The sequence below is a fragment of the Chelonia mydas genome, chromosome 1 (assembly GCF_015237465.2).
Source record: "Chelonia mydas isolate rCheMyd1 chromosome 1, rCheMyd1.pri.v2, whole genome shotgun sequence".
Lineage (NCBI taxonomy): Eukaryota > Metazoa > Chordata > Testudines > Cheloniidae > Chelonia > Chelonia mydas.
In genome coordinates, this window is record NC_057849.1 from 343,790,996 (window position 1) to 343,813,325 (window position 22,330).

At 52.0% G+C, this 22,330-nt stretch overlaps 2 protein-coding genes and 2 long non-coding RNA genes across 5 annotated transcripts; 2 read left to right on the forward strand and 2 right to left on the reverse strand.

The window, feature by feature from the left end:
- The first annotated feature begins 125 nt into the window (after positions 1–125).
- LOC119565100 lies at positions 126–1,753 on the forward strand. Its single transcript, XR_005223829.2, has 2 exons — positions 126–825; positions 1,285–1,753. It is a non-coding gene; the product is annotated as an uncharacterized LOC119565100 (long non-coding RNA).
- A 1,806-nt stretch (positions 1,754–3,559) lies between these two features.
- Positions 3,560–5,300, forward strand: LOC122461570. The gene is made up of 2 exons (XR_006283525.1): positions 3,560–3,744; positions 4,188–5,300. It is a non-coding gene; the product is annotated as an uncharacterized LOC122461570 (long non-coding RNA).
- Positions 4,817–8,214, reverse strand: LOC119565088 (interferon-induced protein with tetratricopeptide repeats 5-like). Of its 2 annotated transcripts, XM_037889454.2 has the most exons (3): positions 8,011–8,214; positions 5,477–6,884; positions 4,817–5,342 (listed from the first exon to the last, which is right to left on the reverse strand). In XM_037889454.2, the coding sequence occupies exons 1-2, from the start codon at positions 8,013–8,015 to the stop codon at positions 5,477–5,479; spliced, it is 1,413 nt and encodes a 470-aa protein (XP_037745382.1). In that variant the 5' UTR covers positions 8,016–8,214; the 3' UTR covers positions 4,817–5,342. The 2 variants fall into 2 exon arrangements, with proteins under 2 accessions (XP_037745382.1, XP_037745379.1); XM_037889451.2 differs by having other exon boundaries at positions 4,817–6,884; positions 8,011–8,212.
- Positions 8,215–17,526: 9,312 nt separating this feature from the next.
- On the reverse strand, positions 17,527–22,076 carry LOC122461347 (interferon-induced protein with tetratricopeptide repeats 2-like). The gene is given in 3 exon segments (XM_043521478.1): positions 17,527–19,597; positions 21,851–21,878; positions 21,881–22,076. Coding segments are annotated over 3 exon segments (1,515 nt in total). The 5' UTR covers positions 22,062–22,076; the 3' UTR covers positions 17,527–18,291.
- Positions 22,077–22,330: the final 254 nt, after the last annotated feature.

A 22,330-nucleotide genomic window follows, 5' to 3' on the forward strand; every position in this document is an offset into this window, starting at 1 on the left:
AAAAATGATTCAAGGTCTATAAAACATGACTTATGAGGAAAGATTGAAAAAGCTGGGTTTAGTCTGGAGAAGAGAAGACTGGGAGGGGACATTTATGCACTTGAAAACGGTTATAAAGATTGTTACAAGGAGGAGGGAGAAAAATTATTCTTGTTAACCTCTGAGGATAGGGTAAGAATCAATGGACTTAAATTGCAGCAAGGGTGTTTTAGGTTGGACATTAGGAAAAACTTCCTGACTGTCAGGGTGGTTATGTACTGGAATAAAGTGCCTAGGGAGTGTGATGGCGTGGCTGCCTGCCACTGGCAGAAATGGGGTTAAAAGCAGCCCTACGGAGAGTGAGCTGCAGGCAGCCAATTAGAAAGGGGCTGAGAGAAGCAGGCAATCATGACCTGGCAGGCGCATATAAGAAGGGCTGCACGGCACAGCAGAGTTCAGTAGCTGAATGGAGTTTGTGGGGAGAAGACCAGGCTCTGAGCAGGAAGAAGGAGTGCCAGCACCTGGGATAGAGCAGTGCTGCAAGCAGAGGCTGGGGGAGCTAGAGAGAGCTCTGGGCTGGTTGCTACAACCTGCAGGCTGAGGACCTGAGGTATGGGCAGAAAAGGGTGCTGCAGCTGCATGGGAAGTGGCCCTGGGACAATGGACTGAAGTTGCCACTGGAGGAGTGGCTGAACAGAGACCGTGGGTCCCCTGGAAGGGGGAGAACACAGAGGGTGGCACAGCCAGGGAGCAGTGTCACTGAAGAGGACTCTACAGTTCTGGGAGTGGCGTGGGTCCTGGAACAAAAGCGATGGCAACAAGGCACCACGAGAGGAGGGGGCCCTGGTGAGTAGAGCTAATTCCCATCACAGCCAGCAGGAGGCGCCACAGTGGTGAATCCCATCCCATCACAGGGAGGTTGTGGAATCTCTGTCAAAGAGTAGGTTAGACAATCCCCTGTCAGGGATGGTCTAGATAATACTTAGTCCTGCCTTGAGTGCAGGGCACTGAACTAGAAGACCTCTCGAGGTCCCTTCCAGTCCTATGATTCTATGAAATTGTGTTCATCTGTGTCTGATAATTCTGTTCCTCATTATAGTTTCAATCACTTTGCCTGGTAGTGAAGTGAGGCTTACTGGACTGTAATTGCCAGGATCACCTCTGGAGCTTTTTTAGAAATTGGTGTCACATTAGCTATCCTCCAGACATCTGGTACAGAAGCTGGTTTAAATGATAGGTTACATACATAGGTTTTAGGACTGGACATTTAATTTCTGTTTAACTAGCTTCCTCATTTTTGTGTAGATCCCCTTTCTGAAATTAAATGCTCCTGTGTGGGACTTCTTTGGTGGTCCCCTCCCTCCAGGTATGTTCAGTTTAATTATTTTATGGATGCTATTACAAAGCGGTTCAGCTACAGTCACCTCTTGGGCTGGATCCTGTGCTCCCGTTTAGAACTAAATCAAGCATGTAGAAGCACTCGTCCAGACTCTAGGGAGATGGGGATAAAAATCTCGGAGCAGAAGGAATTATGGTCCTTTTATCCTGTTTAGATTCTCAGGGGCAAAGATTCCTGAACACAAGCAAGAGATCCGGAGGACTAACCTGGGTTAGCCCTAATGGACACATCGAGCTGGCATATTTCATCAGCTCTGGCACCATGTGAATCCTAAGACTGCAACATGTTTTTGTGTGTATGGTTACTTGTTTTAACTTTGTAAATAATGCTCTTATTTCTTTTTCCTGGTTAATAAATCCTAGTTTACTAGAGAAATGTCTACAAGTGTTGTCTTTGGTGTGAGAGCTAAGGTGCAAATTGAGCTGGGTGTAAGTGAATGGTCCTTTGTGAGTGAGACTAACCTGAATATTTTGTGATCTTTGGTGTAAAGCAACCATGTGCCACAGAGCAAGCTTGCCTGGGTTGCGAGAGAGATTGGAATGCCCCAGGGGACTGTCTGTGGCCTCACGGTAAAGCTGCCTAGAGCCTGAGGGGTTCAAACTTGTCACTTGGTTGGTGAAATCGAAGTATAGAACTCCCAGCCAGTTTGGGGTTTGTGCTGTGGTTCTTAAAAGTCTGCCCTGAGGCTGGTATTCTCACTCATGAGCAACTCCAGCCAGTGTGACAATAAATACGCTTCCCCATGGCCCTGCGGAGCCGCCTCCGGGCTCTCACGGCCCAAGGGGGCTTGGAGCTCCGATGGACACAGTTCTCCATAGCCCTGCAGAGCCACCCCTGTGGCTGGCACAGCCTCCATCCCTGACACAGAGGGTTGCTCAGGGCCGCTTTGCCCTCTAGGCCCTGCCCTCACCAGCCACACTGCCAATGGGTGAAGTTTTCCGCAACCATTTTGGCTGCTATCTCCCATTACTCTCAATGGGGCTGAAGCCAGCAAGATGGCTGCCATTTCCCTACAGGCTGTCTGCACGTGGCAGAGAAGTTGCCTGTAATGAAGAGGGCAGCCATCTCCGACTGTGTTCAGTGAGACCCAAGCCCGGTGCAGCAGAGCGACCACCTTTGTTGGATGGAAGAAAGGGGGGAAAAAAATCACAGGAGAATTAAGTTATGGATGGTCATCATAAGGGCCAAATCAATGAAATAAGGGACAGTCCTATAAAATAAAGAACGGGTGGTCACCCTAACACTCAGAGGCAAAATGTCTGGCACTCCATGAGGGTGGAGTTGGGGGCTAGCCAGGACATGGTTACGTCTCAGGAACAGCAGAGCCCTGTAAAGGGAGGGTGTGAGGAGCAGCAGAGCCCTGTAAAGGGAGGGTGGAGAAGCTCTCGGGGGCAGGAGGCAGATTTAAGGTTTGTAGGGAATGGGAGGTAGGAGGCGGGGGGGGGGAACGGGGACAGGAAAGAGGCTGGTGGTGCAGGTGAAAGGATAGGGATGGGATGGGAGAGAGATGGAGGGGATCAGCTGATGTGTCAGCTGGGGGAGAGCAGGAAGCCGTCCCGGTGTAAGGGGGCTGCTGGCCCCGCACTGACACTGAGTGGGGTTGTTTGGCTGCCCTCTGCCAATAGCGGGGAAGGGCCACGGAGAAATTAGAATCCTGAGACTGGCAGTCCCTGGGGCCAATGGGCAGGGGTCAATACTCTAGGTCAGGCTGATTGACAGGGCGGGCAGGCCAATGAGGGAGTCAGGAGCCTGGGGGCCTGTCCTCCGTGTGTGCTGGAGCTCCCTGAGCCAGGGCAGGGCTGAGCTAAGGGGAGAGCAGCCGCCAGAGCTGGGCAGGAGGCAGAGCTGCAGCAGCCAGGGGGCCGGAGCTGGGGAGCTGGAGCGGGGGTGGTGGTGGAGAGGATGCTGGAGCTGGGGCAGGCGCTGGAGCCCGAGCAGCCCGGGGGTGGGGTGGGATGGGGTGGGGGGGCGCTGGAGCCGGAGCACCCTGGGTTTGGGGGTGTTTCCACAGGGGAGGAGCAGGAAGGGCTGGGAGAGGAATACCCCACAGCTGCTGGGTTGAGGTCCTTGGACTGGCATCCGGGGCAGAGGGCGGGCCGGGTTCCCCCACCAGTCAGTGCTGGGGTGACACATGAGGGAGAGCCCCTGGGGGCGGTGGGGGCCATCTGGAGCAGCCTGCGATGACACCCGGCAGGGGCAGAACGTTAACGTGAGGTGGTCGGGGGGGCTCAGGGAGAGGGAAGCGCGGCTGCTCCCAGCGCGTGAGAGGCCAGGGCGTGACCAAGGGGCTCGACGGGCTGAGTAACCACGGGAAGGGGCGTCCGAGCTAATTCCCCAGATGAGCCAGAAGACGGTGCTGCCGAGGGGTGAGTAGCACCAACCCCGTCACGCCATCTCAGCTCTCCACTGTGCCCACAGAATGGTCGCTCTGGTCCCCATAAAACTGCCTGAACCCCCGTAGCTGGGTCTGCACGGCTCCTTTCCAGCTCTGAGTGGTGATACATCCATCCACAAACAGCTGCTGGGAGGGGCCCCCAAACCCGGACAGCCCTGGGGCAGGTACCTGCTGACTGCCCAGGTTTGCTGTGGAAAGGGATTGCGGCTGGAAGCAGGGCACCTGCTCTGCGTGCAAAGCAGCCGCCAACCAGATAAGAGCTTTCCTGTGTTTTGCCCCTTCCCCAAGCTCCCCGTGGATCTACGCCCCGTCCCCTCCAGCATCCCCCGACAGGGCAAACCTGCCAGTTCCAACCCCCCTCTCACTCACTCACACCCAGCCTGCCCTGGCTGTCTGCTTATCCCTTCATCGCAGCGCAAAGGGGCCCGTGGTGTTTGGACGCGCCTGGCCAGCTGGCAGCGCTGGGGTGAGCGTGTTCACCTGCACCTGATGGGGTCGCTGTGCCTGAGGGGTTGGAGCACACAGGACCCCTGGGAGGGCTTTTGAACGTGCCAGGTAAGGAGCCTTTACCCCTGCCCCACCCCTTTGTCCACCTCACCCACCTGAGAGTTTAGGGTCCTTTATGGTAATCCCTTGAGTGCCCAGCAGACCTCAAAGGTACCCCCTTAGCTGTCTAAGCGTCTATGGCTGCTTTTCAAAAGGGCTAGCAGTGTCTACTGAAAACCATGGAGAATCTTCCTCACCCTACCCCATTGAGAACAATAGAGGATTCCACCGCCCACCCCCCACCCCCCTGAGAATACTGCAGGGGTCTTGGACCCCAGCTGAGAACAATGGGAGCGGCTGTGTGCTGAGCTCTTTGGTAAATCTGGACACTCATTTCCACCAAGCGAGCTCCTGAAACTCCAGCCTTGGCTCCAGCTCTATTAGAGACTGTCACGGTGGTTTAGTGTGAGTTCGAAGCGCCCGTGGGGTCCTGTGTGTGCTGCTCACCCTGATGCAATCTAAGGGCATGGAAAGGAATGTTCCAAGATGGTGTAATTGACTGATTTCTGTTTTCTCAGTTACTTTTATTGTAAATGAAATAAAACCATAGCAGATCAGTGACAAGCTGGGGATGAAGGTGCCATGTCAATGTGAGTCATTGTCAGTGAGAGGTGCTGAAAGCAAAGATGGGACTCATGATATAGACACACTACAGGCACTCAGCCATGCAAATACAAAAACTCAACGCTGTTAGAAGAAACTCCATACTTATTTGCTGCGTGGACGTTAGAAGGCAGCAGAGCTGGAAGGTAGGTTTGCTTAGAGACAAGGATGGTCGCACTGTCCCCTCTGAGTAGAAACAGCTACTCAGTGTCAGAAGCTAAACTGTCCTCTGCGGTGATACTTACAAAACACTTGACAACGGCTGGTGGGCTGAGACCACTGTCATTTTGCTGACCAGTATTGTCTCTTTGTGCTCCTCCGTCTGTCTGCCGGTTCCCTCCTGTTGTCTCTCGTTGCAGACGGTAGACTCTTTGGGGCCAGACGCAATGGGGTCCTGGTCCATGTCTGGGCTTCTAGGTGCTATCAGAAGAAAGGTAGCTAATAATAATTATGAGAAACAGCAGCAGGATGTGCTGTGGTCTGAACAATTCAGGGAACCCAGAATCATTTGCATCACGAATATCACTGTTACACAGGTGGGGAAAGTGACTCACTTAAGAAAGAGGTCGTGGTGTGTCCACGGAAGGGAAGGGAAAGGATCCCGCATTTTCTCTCCTTCTCCAGTCTCCTGCTCTGTTGTTGCCACCAGTGGATCTCCCCATGTACCACGGACTTTCATTCTCTTGAATGAAGTAATGTATGGCCTCAGCCTCTGTGGTTTGGGAGCTCTGCTGGAATTCTCCTGACACCTCTTCCAACCTGCTTTTCAGTTGTTGCCTCTCCAGGTAGTTGTCTGGAATGGCAAAACCTGCTTTGTACATCTTAGCTGCCTCCCACACTGACTTCTGCTTGTAGAAAAGGAAATCCCCCCAGTGAAGGTAGACTGCCTGCTGACACTTCTTGCTGAGGCTGGGCATTTCACTCAGGAGATTGAGATAAATCTCTTCTTGGTAGTGAGGTGTGTTTTCTCCATACATTTCAGCTAAAGCCAGCCTTGAAAACACAGAGGCTGGATCTTTCTGCACAGCCTTTTTGAAGGCCTCAATAGCTGCTGCCAATATTTCTTCTCTTCTGCCTGACTTGGCCTGCTCCAGTTGTTTCTTGTAGCAGACGCCAAGGTCATAGTGAAGGAGATGATAATTGGGGTTCAGAGAGATTGCTTGCTCTAGAACAGAGATTGCTTTTTCTATGAATTCTGGTTGAAAGAACTTGGCTGCATGTCTCAGGACCTCAGGGTCCAGGCTATTCTGAACAACATCTTCTAAGAGGGCTTCTGCTTCCTGTCTATTTGCCCTCTTCAGGATCTTGGCTAAATACACCTTAGCTTCATAGTTTTGCTGCTGTTCATGGAGAATGGCAACCAACTTCTTTTTGGCTGCTTCCCGAAGTACAGGCTTGTGTGAGTGAGTCCATGATGCAAAGACCGCAATTGCCAACCCAGCAAGAAATTCCCCATTTGCTTCGTCTTCTCTTAATGCAATTTGGAAACACTTTGTGGCTTCAATGCCATTGCGGAAGCCTGCTGCCAGGAGAGACCAGCCTTTCTGTGCATGTATCTCAGGGATCTGAGCTGCATGTGGAGAGCGGCTCTTCAGGGAGCGGCAGATCTCTCTAACCTTGTCCAGGTAAAGTTCAACCAAATCATAGTGGGCCAAGTGATAATAGATCCAGGCGTAGTTTCCATAAATGACCAGGACCTGCCGGGGGAAGTTATCTGGGTGATCTCTTTGCAGAATCTCTTCGGCTTCTCTCAGGCTTTGCAGAGAGTCTTCATATTGCCCTTGCAGGTGGCAGAGATAAGCCTGCATGGCAAGGAGTGTAGGCTGGTTCTGGTAGTGAGTGTGGGCAATCCTGAGAGCCAGAGTTTGGAGGAGGTGAGCTGCATCTACCTGGTCTCTGATTTCAAAGTTCCAGGTGAAGTGGCACTGGAGGGCCTGCAGCTTCTCCTTCAGACGCAGGGTGCTGCAAAGAGAGGGGAAAATGAGACTCCATCTGGGCTGAATGAATTTCCACTACATGCTACAATCATCCCCACCACCATGACAGGGAGCGACACTGCCCCCCACCTCCAGTGAGTGCCCCTGCTGCAGGTATCCCTTCCAGCACCCACCAATTGTACCCCCACCCCCATATTCCCTCCCCCTCCCCACTCGGCAGTGTCCTCTTTTTGGGAAGCTGAAATATGGTCACCCTGGAACAAGTACCACACTGAACAATAGAACAACCCCCCCACCCCCGCCTTGTTAGACCACAGGACCCCCCCCCCCCCTTTGCCTTGCTAGACACACAGCCGCCCCCCTCCCCCCACTCCCTCCAGCTGTCCCTGCGCTCTGGTCTGGTGCGGGTGCCCTGCGCTCAGGGTGGTGCTGCGGGGGGGGAGCAGTGGGGTTAGGTGGTCTCAGCTCCAGGCTGAGCGTTCACAAGAGCCCCCCCCCTCCTTTGCAAGCAGCTGGTTCCCCTCCCAGCAGCCTCCCCTGCGCTGTAGCTCCGGGCTCCTGCTGCTGCTGCCTTTTCTCTCCGCATCTCCTGGGCTGGTCCCGTCCCGTCCCCCAGCTGCCCCTTGGCTCCAGCTCCCCAGGGATCAGAGTTAATCTCTCCCCCCTGCCCCACACCAGCAGCCAGGTTTCCTGAGCTGTAGCTCAGGAAAGCTTATGCTCAAATAAATTGGTTCATCTCTAAGGTGCCACAAATCCTCCTTTTCTCTTTGTGAATACAGACTAACAGGGCTGCTCCTCTGAAACACAAGGGAGAGGGGGGACAGGGCTGGGGGGGGGGGGCACTCTCTTACCGGCTCCTCCGTTGATGCGGAGTGAAGCCGGAGTGACAGCTGGCCAGAGGGGGAGTTCTCCGTGAAGGTACAGCGAGGGGAGCTCGCAGGGCGAGGTGTCAACAGTGACCTGCACTAGCTCTGAGAGGCACCAGCCTGGAGAGTCAACGGGACGCAGAATCACCCCGGAGTGACCCCGCCCCAGAGATTTAAAAGCCGGAGATTTACAGCCCCAGAAATGCGCAGAGGGGGGTGGCAAGCTGTCTGACTTTAGCCCTCGCTGGAAATGTCCCCCCCGCCCAGCGACCCCAATGCTCCTACCTCATTGCGATCCGCTGAGTCCCAGCCAGGGGAGGTGGCGGCTCCTTTCCCTGCCCCGGGTTTCCTCCCGCGGTGTGGAAGTGCCCGGTTCTGGGGGAGACCCGAGTTCTGCCCGGGCAGGACGGACTGTGGCCGCCCGGGCGATGCTGCCCTTTATACGCAGGGCGGGTGGCTCGCTGGGGATCTCGCTGGTTTGGCTGGGGAGCTGCATTTCCCCAGGAAGCGAGAGTGAGCAGAGAAAAGGAAACTGAAACTTACCTTTCACTTCCACTTGTCATCTTCAGCGTCCGCTCAGCCCGAGTCGCCAGCTGCAGCTCCATGGGTGACATGGGACTAGTTATGGGGGTGTGTGTGTTTGTGTGTGTCTGTGCGCACACACGCGCTTGCACACGTACAATCCTGGCCTGGGCTTCCCAGCACACAGACGGGGTCACTCACCATCACCACGCCGCGGCGCGCTCCCCGCTACGCCCCCAACCAGCTCCACAGCCCCCTGCCCCGAACCGGTTGCCCTGTCCCGGCCCCGGCCAGCCCTTCCCCCCCACCGAGGGGTGTTCGTATCGCCCTCATGCACTGCCAGGGCCCTGCCTGGGCACAGAGCCGCGAGGAGCAGAGGGCGATGAAGGAGGCAGGGCAATTAGCCAAAGGTGAGAGCTTTGTACCTGCTCCCCCAGGTCTCCTCCTCTCCCCGAGCCCTCCCCCAGCTTTATCCGCGCAGGGTGCGATTTTCCAAAGGGGCCCCCCCGCGCGGTTTAGTCACCCAGGCCCCATTGGCTGCCAGCGTGAGCCGTGCTCCTCAGTCACTTCGGCACTTTTGAAAATGCCTCCCCCACATAGAAATTAAACCCTCTAAAGTGAGGAAATAATAGTCAGGTTGTGACGTTATTGACAAGACCTGTGACCGTATAGATCATTGTTGCAACCACTGTTATATATTTGCAGCAAATATGGTACAGAGGTTGTGGTGTGAGGTGTCTATGGAAAGGTTCGGACTGGCTGGGTAGGATTATGCTGTCTGTCTGAGTGTATCGTTGTTGTGGTTGAAGTGATGAACATTGGCTACGTACCTGTACCTCAATGTGCTTGATTCTAAGTAGCCTCAGGGAAGCATTTGGTCAGCTTCTTGAGAAGGGGCTATTCTCAGTAAGTGCCCAGTCAAGAAACACTTAACGGACAGTGGACCTTGGGAGACTCCAATTCACATGAGAAGTCTTCCTGGGAATGTTCAAGGTAGCATGTGAGCAATGGCTGCTCTCCCTGTAAAAGAATTGAGTCATGCAGGGACATGTGACTTGCCCATGTGACTCCAAAGGCCATCTTGCTGCTGTGATTTTCCACAGTAGGAACAAAGGGGTGTCCTTCCACATGGCAGAGGATATAAAAGGCCCTGGAAATCCCTCCATTTTATCTTCAATCCTGTTTCTTACGTTTGGAGAGACTTTGCTACACTGAAGCTCTGAACAAAGGACTGAATGACCCATCCCAGCTGGGGACGTTCTCCAGAGACTTGATTTGAACCTGCCGTTTATTCCATCACTGCGACATGCCTGAACCAAGAACTTTGCCATCACTGTATGTCATTGATTCCATTTAAGCAATTTTAGCTCTCATCTATATTTCTTTCTTTCAATGAGTAAACTTTTAGATTCTAAAGGATTGGGAATAGTGTGATTTGTGGGTAAGATCTGACTTGTATATTGACCTGGGTCTGGGGCTTGGTCCTTTAGGTTTGGGAGAACCGTTTTTCTTTTACTGGGGTATTGGTTTTCATAACCAGTCGTCCCCATAACGAGTGGCCCTGGTGGTGTTACTGGGGAACTGGAGTGTCTAAGGGAATTGCTTGTGTGACTTATGGTTAGCCAGTGGGGTGAGACCGAAGTGATCTGTTCGGCTGGTTTGGTGTGCCTTAAAAGTAAAGGAAACCCAACCTTGGGCTGTAACTGCCCTGCTCTAAGCAATTTGTCCTGAACTGATACTCTCAGCTGTGTCCCGCCAGAGGCTGCATCGTTACCCAGGTTCCCTGTGCAGCCTCATCTCTTCCCTTTGTAGTGCCGCATGCTGGTGCGCTCTTCAATGACACGATCGCGTTCTATCTCCGTGGGCCCCTGCCTGGTTCACTGCGCTGTGGGGACAGTGTGGGGGTCTCTTCTGTTCAGTCCTACATGGGTTCTTACTCTCTGCTCCTCATTGCAGTGTCTGAGCGCTTTCCAGCTGTGCATTAACTACTGGGACTCACGCCTGTCACATGTTTGGTTTCTCCTCTCCCAGAGGGAGAAGCGTCTTTCCATAGGGTTTTTTAAATCTACATTTTGTTTTGTTTCAGAAGGTGGAGGATGTAAAGGGGGGAAGGCTGGTGGCTAGTTGCCATTTCCTTCTCACTAATAGGGAGGAGCTGGCTGTGAATCTGAAGGTGGAAGGCAACTTGGGTGAAAGTGACTACACAGCGATAAAGAGTTTGTGATCCCAGGGGAAGGAAGCAGGGGGAGCAGCAGCATAAAGACAATACACTGAAAAAGCCGATTTCAACAAACTCAGGGAATCGTTTGCCTGGTTCTCTGCCCTCGATCGGTAGGGGGGACTGTCCCATCATTGAGCGGTGAGGGGGGAACAGCCAGCACCCTAGGGCCACATCTAGAGCAATTTATTTAAAGGGGATGCAAAGCCGCGGTTGCTTTTTGTTGGGGGGTGTCGGTGCCTGAGGCCTGGGCTTGCGAGGGTTAACGGGCCCTGACCAGCTCCCAGCTGAGAGCCCCTTGCTGGAGATGCATAAAGGGCTCCTTAAAGGCACAAATCCCATCATGTCCCGTGTGCTCCCCAGCCCCGGTCATCCCAGGCTCTCAGAGCAGCCTGAGGCCTTGCCAGCCGAATGCATTCGCCCCAGAGTGAGGCAGGCTGGCAGGGGCTGGGGCCTCACCATAGCCTGCTGCGTTTCCCGGCCCAGCTCTTTCTGATTCCTCATGGTCCCTTTAGGTTTCATTTCTCTGAGTTTCAGCTTCCTGATCTCTGTGCAAAGAGCTGGCAGGTGTCCAGGACGGGGAGGGGGGGCAGCAGGAGAGACGTCACCCACCCTTCCCCTCTGAACATCCCCTTCCCCACACCCTCCTCCTGCGAACACTTGCACGACTCACATGCATGCCCCTGTGAACACATTCTCCCCACACCCACACCCATCCACTGCTGTGCTGGGGCTGATCCTGGCTCTGTGGGGCCCTGCAGAGGGTTGCAGGGGTTGGGTGGCATAGAAGCAGGGCTGCGTCTGCCCCTCATGCCTGGTCTCTGTGCAGGGTTGAGTAACTGGGGTGCCCAGCTGGTGGGAGGGAGCCGCGTTCCCCATGGGCTGTTAACCCTCCGAACCCCTTCCTGTTGTCAGCTCCCAGTGGCTATGTGAGCAGGGAGTGAATGAGCTCTCCTCTAACATCTAGTGATGGGCTGGGGGAAAAAGACTTCTGTGTTTACATGAGTACATAAAAGGTTGTTACAAGGAGGAGGGAGAAAAATTGTTTTTCTTAACCTCTGAGGACAGGAGAAGAAGCAATGGGCTTAAACTGCAGCCAGGGAGGTTTAGGTTGGACACAAACTTCCTAGCTGTCAGGGTGGTTAAGCACTGGAATAAATTGGCTAGGGAGGTTGTGGACTCTCCATCATTGGGGATTTTTAAGAGCCGGTGAAACACCTGCCAGGGATGGTCTAGACTCTAGATCATACTTAGCCCTGCCTTGAGTGCAGGGGACTGGGCTAGGTGACCTCTCGAGGTCCCTTCCAGTCCTACGATTCTATGAACTCACCTTCTCTGCCTCGATATCCAGCAGACAGAGCTGCCGTGCCAAAGGGAGCAGTGTTGGCTGCTGGTGGGTTACAAATCACTTTACTATTGAATGCAGGGGAATGACAGGTTGTTACCTTGTTGTATGAGTAAAGGGCAGCAGAAGTGGGCTGAGCCTGTCCTGATGCAGGCCACCAATCTCCAGTGAAGTGCCCTCGTGAAGCAGGGTATAGGCAGCGTCTCTGGAGACCCGTGGGGCTGGAGCCAGCTCTTGTCAGTGCCGGCAGCTGAGGCATTGGGTCCCCAGGGCATCCCCCTGGGCAGCTCTCCCACTCCTGCCTGGCCGGGGCACGGGGAGCCTGGGACTCCACAGCCACAGGGGAGTTCCCAACCCACCTTCCCCAGGGTGGGCTTTGCTGAAGGGCCGCACTCGCTGTTCACAGTGGCTGTAACTACAGGGTTTGGCAGCTCCCTGGCACGGTGAGTCGCTCCTGCCAGAGCACAAGACTAGGAGCAACGTCCGGGTCAAACTGTCGTACGGACATCCACCTTTTACCAAAAAAGCCAAAGAAACAACAAAAGATAAGAACGTTTAAAGCACCTTATTTGTGTTTCTATTGCATTTGGGTCTAGTAAACAATAGAGACACCTGTACATTGTTTTTATTCTTGAGTCTGCAAAATACAAACCCTACATTTAGTGTAATTACAATGGCGTGGACGTGTCCATGAGCATATTTATTTGTTTTTCCTAAAGTTAATTAAGTCTTTTAGGAAAAATTGTCAGAGCGGCCACCAGCAAGAGTTGGTGATGAGCTCTAGCTGCCGAGCCATCGACCTGGTGCGGGACGGTGGTGCAGGGAAAGAGAGCGCCCGAGCAGTGAGGTTTCCCGCTACCCACCGAGCGCTGGGTTCAGTGGTGGGACCTGAGAACGTGGCATCGCAGAGAGCGGCGGGTGGCGGCAGAGAAGCAGCAGCAGCGCCGGGGTGACCGATGGTGGCAGAGGGAAGGATGGCAGCAGGGTCCGTTGTGCTCAATGCACGTCCTGGGTGGGGGTGGGAGGGAACCCACATGAAGGCCCCTCTGAGCTCTGGGTCTTTGCTGACCAAGGACGGCCAACTGTGAGTGGGGTGCAGTGGAGGGAGAGGGGAGCGATGTGCTAATGGGACATTCATTCCTCAGACTTTCCCACCAGCAGCTGGGAAACTGAGGCAAAAGACACTGCCCTGTGTTAAAGGGGAAAAGGACTGAAAGGCAAGGGAGGAGTGTGTGTGTGTGTGTGTGTGTGTGTGATAAGAAAAGAGATACTTAAGCTTTCAGTCTCCCTAGGTTCGGCCTCCCTGTCCAGCATCTGTCATCTGGTAGGATCCCTTCTCCTGCCAAGAGGACCCCTCCCACCCTAAATAATGAGGAGTCAATCAGTAAAGGTAAAATCAAATAAAGTGTATTGAAGGGTTTATAACAAAGAGTGGGACAAATAAGAAGGGGAATAAAGAGCAAAATTGCGCAATACAGTGATTACCCCCAAACTCCACCCTACAAAACAGATATAAAAACCGTCTTCACAGATCAAAGCGACAGCAGGTGCTTGGGACCTCAATCCTCTGGCTAACGGCAGGCTTTGGAGAGGAGCTCCAAGGAGTCCCTTGATGTTCCTTCGGGGCCACAGGAAAACAGAAGAAATGGTACGCTCAGGAGCACAGCGATGGACGATGACAAAGGTAAGTGCTGTTTCTTCTCCTCTCTTCTCTTTACAGGTGAGGAAGCTGTAGGAGGAAAATCCCTAGGATGGATAGATGTCTGCAGGTAAGACCCATGACCCGTGACCGTCCCTGGCTGCCACTCAGTTGGACAGCCCTGAGGCCATGTTCGGGGCAGCTTTTTATACACTTGCCCGGGAAACCCCTTAGAAAAGGCGGGAAGCCCCTTCTGGGAAACCCCTTAGGAAAACCAGTTCTGACTGGAAGTTGTTTACCACTCCAGGAGAAATAAAAGAGCGGGAAAATGGACCTATAGCTCACGTGGGCATAAAATTCCATTTTGAAACCAACATGGATTCCTGTAGTCACAAAACATACGAAAATGAACCCACCTAACAAAAGTGTGCTGTGGGGTTGGCTTGGCTTATGATCACATGTGTTTGAGTGTGGTTGTGATGTTTTCCCAAACTAATGCTGGGTTCCCTTTCCCTTTCAATAGCAGTTCTCTTTTGTAAAACACAGACTCAGTGCCTGTGAGTGGGGACGTATTGTCTCTTGGAGGCACCCGGGGCGGTGTTAAGTTTTCCCAGATTACTGCGGTGGGGGGGCTCGAGCCAGTTCTGCACACACAGTGGTGCAGAATTCCCCCAGGAGTAGTAACATAACCCAGTCACTGTCCAACACTGACCAGTTGGAAAAAGGTCCAAGGGGTGGTATTCACGGACCTCAGCCTGCTTAGTACTGTGGTAAATGCTTCCAGCTCTGGTGGGGCCTGACGTTTACACAACCACTAGAAACGTCCCTGCTTTGTGTGTCTGAGTGGAGATAAGACCAGGAGGAGATGGGTGGGCCAGAAGAGAGAAGAAACTCTGGTTATTGCAGATATCTAGAGGGAGACGAAGTCCTGTCCCTTATCCAAAAGGCCAGGCCCATCCTGCCTCCCTCTGAGGGTCCCCTTCCTCTCCTCCACTGAGATCTGGGCAGTTCAGGACACAGTCAGAGGGGGCTGGATGGACGCCTCTATGCAGGGCCAGGATTGGGACAGAGGAGACACACACAGAACTGCATGCTCAGGGTCGACACTTGCAAACGTAGCCGTTTTTCATATGACAGTCTTTATCATTCCAGTTCTTAAAATCTAGACGGCAAAACCAATCACTGGGGCAATGGAAGGGCGAGTGGGGCCATTCCTGCCCTTACAGTGATGTCCCTCCTCATTGCACACTGCTGAAAGAAGACCCCAGCTCCTGTGCATGAGGCTGCGAGGATGAGGAGGCTGGAGATGAAGGCCCATGTGCCTCAGACAGGGACAGGCTCCATTGTTCCATGAGGGACGCTGTGTCCAGCAAAACTATCTGCCCTCACCAGCGTCTTCAGCCCTGGCTCTGAGCCCTTTAATTTCAGCCTTTCGCTTGGGCCTCCAAATGAAATTTGTCCCCTTCTTGGGGATACCACTTTGCTGGTGGGGGAACCTGGGCCCAAAGACTAGCCCAGGTTCCGACCCAGGGACACTCTGCACAGCAGCCGTGCACCACTCACTGCAATTCGTTGCTGCTACTTCCCTGCCCCCCTCATAGCTCAGGGTTAAAATTCTCAGAGCTTCTCTCTTCCCAGCTTCAGCAAATGCGGCTAGAACGAAACTCGGGTTGTCCCCAGAGTTGCTTTGGCCAGAGAGGAGTGTGAGTGCCCCTGTGGTCCCAGCCAGACACTGCCCTGTTAGCACCCGCAGCTCCTGTCACCTGAGCCTGCTGGGCTCTGATTGGCTGCTTCCATGGGGCCGCTCTCGGCAGCCCTTTGCTGCTCTTTTCCTGGGGCAGGATGTGATAGGACCACGGGGCCTCCAGTAGGGGCCACAAAGGCCTGGTGCAGCCTGTCTCACGCGCCCATGAGCCATGGGGCCCCACTTTCAAGAAGGGGTGCCAGATCCAGAGTCTAGGAGCAGGGAGTGAGCCTAGAGGTCAAAGAAGCAGGCAGTGCTAAGGCCTGTCCAGAATCCAGGGAGATCGGCACCGACGCCGTGGGTGCTCAGCAGCCGCTGGCAGCCCTGTGGATCAGCTCCTTCCCCCCTACCCGCCCCCACTAGCAGGTGCTGCCGATCAGCCCCTCCTGTACGCCGCGATCAGCTGTTCAGACACATGCAGGAGGTGCTGGGGTGAGGGGGAGGAGCGGAGGCAGGAAGAGGTGGGGTAGGCGTGGGGGCTTGGGGAAGGGCTGGGGTGGGCGTGGGGCCTCAGCCCGCCACCCCGGGGAACTCAGGAAGTCAGCACCTCTGCCGAGGGATATCAGAAATACACCCATCCAGTTCTGGGAGCCAGTCCCAGCAGCCTGGTAAGTGTCCAGCACAGGTGACCTCAACCACGGCGGGGAGAACTGGCCTAACAGTGGCAGCCACCCTGGAGGGCTGTACCAATGGAGCGAAAGCAGCTCCGTCTTTGTGTGTAGACAAGCCCTTAGCAACAGACTGAAAACGTAGTAAAGTGTCACAAGGCCTGATCCTCATTTACTTCTCACTGACACCGCTCTGGCACTTCTGAAACGTCAGCCTTGGCTCTTAAGTACATAAGAACGGCCATACTCAATCAGATCAATGGTCCATCTAGCCCAGTCTCCTGTCTTCTGACAGCGGCCACCGCCAGGTGCTTCAGAGGGAATGAGGAGAACAGGTCATCATCAAGTGATCCATCCCCTGTCGCCCATTCCCAGTTTCTGGCAAACAGAGGCTAGGGACACCATCCCTGCCCATCCTGGCTAATAGCCACTGATGGTCCTATCCTCCAGGAACTTATCTAGTTCTTTTTTGAACCCTGTTATAGTCTTGGCCTTCACAACAAAGAGTTCCACAGGTTGACTGTGCATTGGGTGAAGAAATATTTCCTTTTGTTTGTTTTAAACCTGCTGCCTATTTATTTCATTTGGCGACCCCTAGTTCTGGGGTTATGAGACGGAGTAAATAACACTTCCTTATTTACTTTCTCCACACCAGTCATGATTTTATAGACCTCTATCATTTCCCCTCTTAGTCATCTCTTTTCCAAGCTGAAAAGTCCCAGTCTTATTAATCCCTCCCCATATGGAAGCCTTTCCATACCCCTAGTCATTTTTGTTGCCCTTTTCTGAAACTTTTCCAATTCTAATATATCTTTTTTGAGATGGGGGAACCACATCTGCATGCAGTATTCAAGATGTGGGCGTACCATGGATTTAAAGAGAGGCAATAAAGTATTTTGTGTCTTCTTATCTATCCTTCTCCTAACGATTCCCAACATTCTGTTCGCTTTTTTTCACTGTCTCTGCACACTGAGTGGATGTTTTCAGAGAACTCTCCACAATGACTCCAAGATCTTTCTTCAATGGTAACAGCTAATTTAGACCCCATCGTTTTCTATGTATAGTTGGGATTATGTTTTCCAATGTGCATTACTTTTCATTTATCAACATTGAATTTCATCTGCCATTTTGTTGCCCAGTCACCCAGTTTTGTGAGATCTCTTTGTGAGAGGACCTTCCCTCTTATCCCATGACAGGTTACTTTGCTTAAGAGCCTTTGGTGAGGGACCTTGCCAAAGGCTTTCTGAAAATTTAAATACATGTTGACACTTTCCCAGCAAATCATGTTCATCAATGTGTCTGATAAGTCTGTTCTTTCCTATAGTTAGTTTCAACCAGTTTGCCTGGTACTGAAGTCAGGTTTACCGGCCTGTAATTGCCAGAATCACTTCTGGAGCCTTTAAAAAAAATGGCTTCACATTCGCTGTCGTCCTGTCATCTGGTGAAGAAGCCGATTTAAATGATCGGTTACAGAGGACAGTTAGTAGTTCTGCAATGTCACATTTGAGTTCCTTCAGAACTCTTGGGTGATGCCATCTGGTCCTGGTGACTTATTATGGTTTAGTTTATCAATTTGTTCCAAACCCTCCTGTAATGACACCTCAATGTGGGACAGTTCATGTTCTGTTAGTGACTGTCCTGGTGCTTTACTGTGAGCTCGACACGCCTGTAGGGTCCTATGTGTGCTGCTCACCCTGGTGCAATCCAGAGGCAGGAGAAGCAATGTTTCAACACAAAGAGACTGATTTATTTCTGTTTTCTCTGTAACTTATGTTTTTACTTCATTTACAATAAATCAGATCCATGACAAGCTGGGGAAACTGGTGCCATGTAAATGTGAGTCATGGTCAGGGTGAGGTGCGGAAAGCAAAGATTTGTCTATATAATTATTCCCATTACAGGCACTCATCTATGCAAATGCAAAAACTCAATGCTGTTAGAAGAAACTCCACACCTATTTTCTGCGTGGATGTTGGAAGGCCGCAGAGCTGGAGGATAGGTTTGCGTAGAGACAAGGATGGTCGCAGCGTCCCCTCTGAGTAGAAACAGCTGCTCAGTATCAGAAGCTAAACTGTCCTCTGCGGTGATACTTACAAAACACTTGACAATGGCTGGGTAGCTGGTGGGCTGAGGCCACTGTCCATTTTGCTGACCAGTATTGTCTCCCTGTGCTCCCCTGTCCGTCTGCTGGTTCCCTCCTGTTGTCCCTTGTTGCAGACTGTAGACTCTTTGGAGCCAGACACAATGGGGTCCTGGTCCATGTCTGGTCTCCTAGGTGTGACCACAAGACAGGTAGCTAATAATAATTAGCAGCAACAGCATGTGCCGTAGTCTGAATCATTTGCAACACGCATGTCATTGTTACACAGGTGGGGAAAGTGACTCACTTCAGAAGGAGGTCTTGGTGTGTCCAGGGAAGGGAAAGGATCCCCCATTTTCTCCACATTTCCAGTCTCCTGCTCTGTTGTTGCTATGGGTGGACTTCCTCCTTTAGTCAAGAGAATGACTTTCAGTCTCGTGAATGAAGTCACGTATGGCCTCAGCCTCAGTGGTTTGGGAGTTCTGCTGGAATATTTCTGCCACCTTTTCCAACTTCCTTTTCAGTTGTTGCCTCTCCGGGTAGTTGTCTGGAATGGCGAAACCTGCTTTGTACATCTCAGCTGCCTTCTGCACACTGTTCTTCTTGTAGAAGAGGAAATTTCCCCAGTGAAGGCAGACTGCCTGCTGACACTTCTTGCTGAGGCTGGGCATTTCACTCACGAGATTGAGATAAATCTCTTCTTGGTAGTGAGGTGTGTTTTCTCCATACATTTCAGCTAAAGCCAGCCTTGCAAACACAGAGGCTGGATCTTTCTGCACAGCCTTTTTGAAGGCCTCAATAGCTGCTGCCAATATTTCTTCTCTTCTGCTGGATTTGGCCCCCCACAACTGCATCTTGTAGCAATAACCAAGGTCATAGTGAAGGAGATGGTAATTGGGGTTCAGAGAGATTGCTCGTTCTAGAATAGAAATTTTTTTTTCTACGAATTCCCGTTGAAAGAACTTGGCTGCATGTCTCAGGACCTCAGGGTCCAGGCTATTCTGAACAACATCTTCTAAGAGGGCTTCTGCTTGCTGTCTATCCGATTCCTTAAGGATCTCGGCTAAATACACCTTAGCTTCATAGTTTTGCGGCTGTTCAGCGATAATGTCTTCCAACTTCTCTCTGGCTTCATTCCAAGACGTAGAATTGTATGAGTGATCCCATGATGCAAAGGCTGCGACTGCCAACCCAGCAAGAAATTCCCCATTCGCTTCGTCTTCTCCTAATGCCATTTGGAAACACTCTGTGGCTTCTTTGCCATTGCGGAAGCCTGCTGCCAGGAGAGACCAGCCTTTCTGTGCATGTATCTCAGGGATCTGAGCTGCATGTGGAGAGCGGCTCTTCAGGGAGCTGCAGATCTTTCTAACCTTGTCCAGGTAAAGTTCAACCAAATCATAGTGGGCCAAGTGATAATAGATCCAGGCGTAGTTTCCGTAAATGACCAGGACCTGCCGGGGGAAGTTATCTGGGTGATCTCTTTGCAGAATCTTTTCGGCTTCTCTAAGGCTTTGCAGAGCGTCTTCATATTGCCCTTGCAGGTGGCAGAGATAAGCCTGCATGGCAAGGAGCGTGGGCTGGTTCTGGTAGTGAGTGTGGGCAATCCTGAGAGCCAGAGTTTGGAGGAGGTGAGCTGCATCTACCTGGTCTCTGATTTCAAAGTTCCAGGTGAAGTGGCACTGGAGGGCCTGCAGCTTCTCCTTCAGATGCAGGGTGCTGCAAAGAGAGGGAAAAATGAGACTCCATTTGGGCTGAATGAATTTCCACTATATGCTACAATCCTGGGGCAGTGATTACAGAGTGACAGGGCTTCTTTCCGGTTAAAAGCAAATTGCTAAGTGGCAACAAAGAGCTAAGCCTGGATTTCAGTGTCTGACGTCCTCACTCTCCCATGCATGGGACCAGTATGAATGGGTTGAATCTAACCTTTGTGAAATCCTCTTAGTACTTCCTGTGTCCTAGAAAGCAACACTGCAAAACCCCATGACTCATTGCAATAGATGCAGCCTGTGGTATTTGTTATGTCACAGAAAGCTCCCCGCTTGGTAACGTCAGGAGAATTTCTCAGGGGAGTGTCAAGGTTCCTCCCCCACTCTGAACGCTAGGGTAGAGATGTGGGGACCTGCATGAAAACCTCCTAAGCTTATCTTTACCGGCTTAGGTCAAAAACTTCCCCAAGGTACAAAATATTCCACCATTTGCCTTGGATTGGCCGCTACCACCACCAAACAAATACTGGTTACTGGGGAAGAGCTGTTTGGAAATGTCTTTGCCCCCAAAATACTTCCCAAAACCTTGCACCTCACTTCCTGGACAAGGTTTGGTAAAAAGCCTCACCAATTTGCCTAGGTGACTACAGACCCAGACCCTTGGATCTTAAGAACAATGAACAATCCTCCCAACACTTGCACCCCCCGTTTCCTGGGAAATGTTGGAAATTAGGTGACCACAGACCCAAACCCTTGGATCTGAGAGCAATGAAAAAGCATTCAGTTTTCTTACAAGAAGACTTTTAATAGAAATAGGAGTAAATAGAAGTAAAGAAATCCCCTCTGTAAAATCAGGATGGTAGATACCTTACAGGGTAATTAGATTCAAAAGATAGAGAATCCCTCTAGGCAAAACCTTAAGTTACAAAAAAGATACACAGACAGAAATAGTTATTCTATTCAGCACAATTCTTTTCTCAGCCATTTAAAGAAATCATAATCTAACACATACCTAGCTAGATTACTTACTAAAAGTTCTAAGACTCCATTCCTGGTCTATCCCCGGCAAAAGCAGCATATAGACAGACAGACACCCTTTGTTTCTCTCCCTCCTCCCAACTTTTGAAAGTATCTTGTCTCCTCATTGGTCATTTTGGTCAGGTGCCAGCGAGGTTACCTTTAGCTTCTTAACCCTTTACAGGTGAGAGGAGATTTCCTCTGGCCAGGAGGGATTTTAAAGGGGTTTACCCTTCCCTTTATATTTATGACAGGGGGAAATAACAATGTACAACGTTTGTTCAAAATGTGTTTACCTGTTTGAATGCTCCTCCAGCACCAGAGCTGCTAAGTGAGAGTATTTAGAAGTGATTATTTTGTTGTGCAGTTCACCTTTAGGGCCGAAGCTAGCTATTAACTGGAATATTTGATGCGTGTTATTCCAAGCCAAAATGTACATCATGATGTCACAAAACAGAGCCCACAAAACAAAGGGATTTCCCATGTAAGAACTTGGTGAATGTGGAGCTAAGGTTGCAAATGCAGTATGGACCAATAATGTAAGGTATGAGGGTTAACCATAATAGAAATGTAACTTTGAAGGAGCTGATATCTAGAAAATTGAATCTTCAGGGAGCGCTTAAACCCCCTCAAACATTGGAAATCATCTGGCTGCCCACTGGGGTCATTTATGTCCTGGGATACGTGTATGTGTGTGTGGAGAGAGAGTCTCGCACTGACTTCAATGGGGGCCATTTATCCAAGGAGACAGGAAGGGCCTGACTCTCATTTACACAAAGGCTAGTTCCCAGTACACTGGCAGTGTAAAGCGAGTGTAAATGGAAAGGCCCCTTTCTAAGGTGCCACAAGTCCTCCTTTTCTCTTTGTGAATACAGACTAACAGGGCTGCTCCTCTGAAACACAAGGGAGAGGGGGGACAGGGCTGGGGGGGGCACTCTCTTACCGGCTCCTCCGTTGATGCGGAGCGAAGCCGGAGTGACAGCTGGCCAGAGGGGGAGTTCTCCGTGAAGGTACAGAGAGGGGAGCTCGCAGGGCGAGGTGTCAACAGTGACCTGCACTAGCCCTGAGAGGCACCAGCCTGGAGAGTCAACAGGACGCAGAATCACCCCAGAGTGACCCCGCCCCAGAGATTTAAAAGCCGGAGATTTACAGCCCCAGAAATGCGCAGAGGGGGGTAGCAAGCTGTCTGACTTTAGCCCTCGCTGGAAATGTCCCCCCCGCCCAGCGACCCCAATGCTCCTACCTCATTGCGATCCGCTGAGTCCCAGCCAGGGGAGGTGACGGCTCCTTTCACTGCCCTGGGTTTCCTCCCACGGTGTGGAAGTGCCCGGTTCTGGGAGAGACCCGAGTTCTGCCCGGGCAGGACAGACTGTGGCCGCCCGGGCGATGCTGCCCTTCATACGCAGGGCGGGTTGCTCGCTGGGGATCTCGCTGGTTTTGCTGGGGAGCTGCATTTCCCCAGGAAGAGAGAGTGAGCAGGAGAAAAGGAAACTGAAACTTAATTTTCACTTTCACTTGTCATCTTCAGCGTCCGCTCAGCCTGAGTCGCCACCTGCAGCTCCATGGGTGACATGGGACTAGTTATGGGTGTGTGTGTGTGTGTGTGTGTGTGTGTGTGTGTGTGTGTCTGTGCTTGCACACGTACAATCCTGGCCTGGGCTTCCCAGCACACAGACGGGGTCACTCACCATCACCACGCCGCGGCGCGCTCCCCGCTACGCCC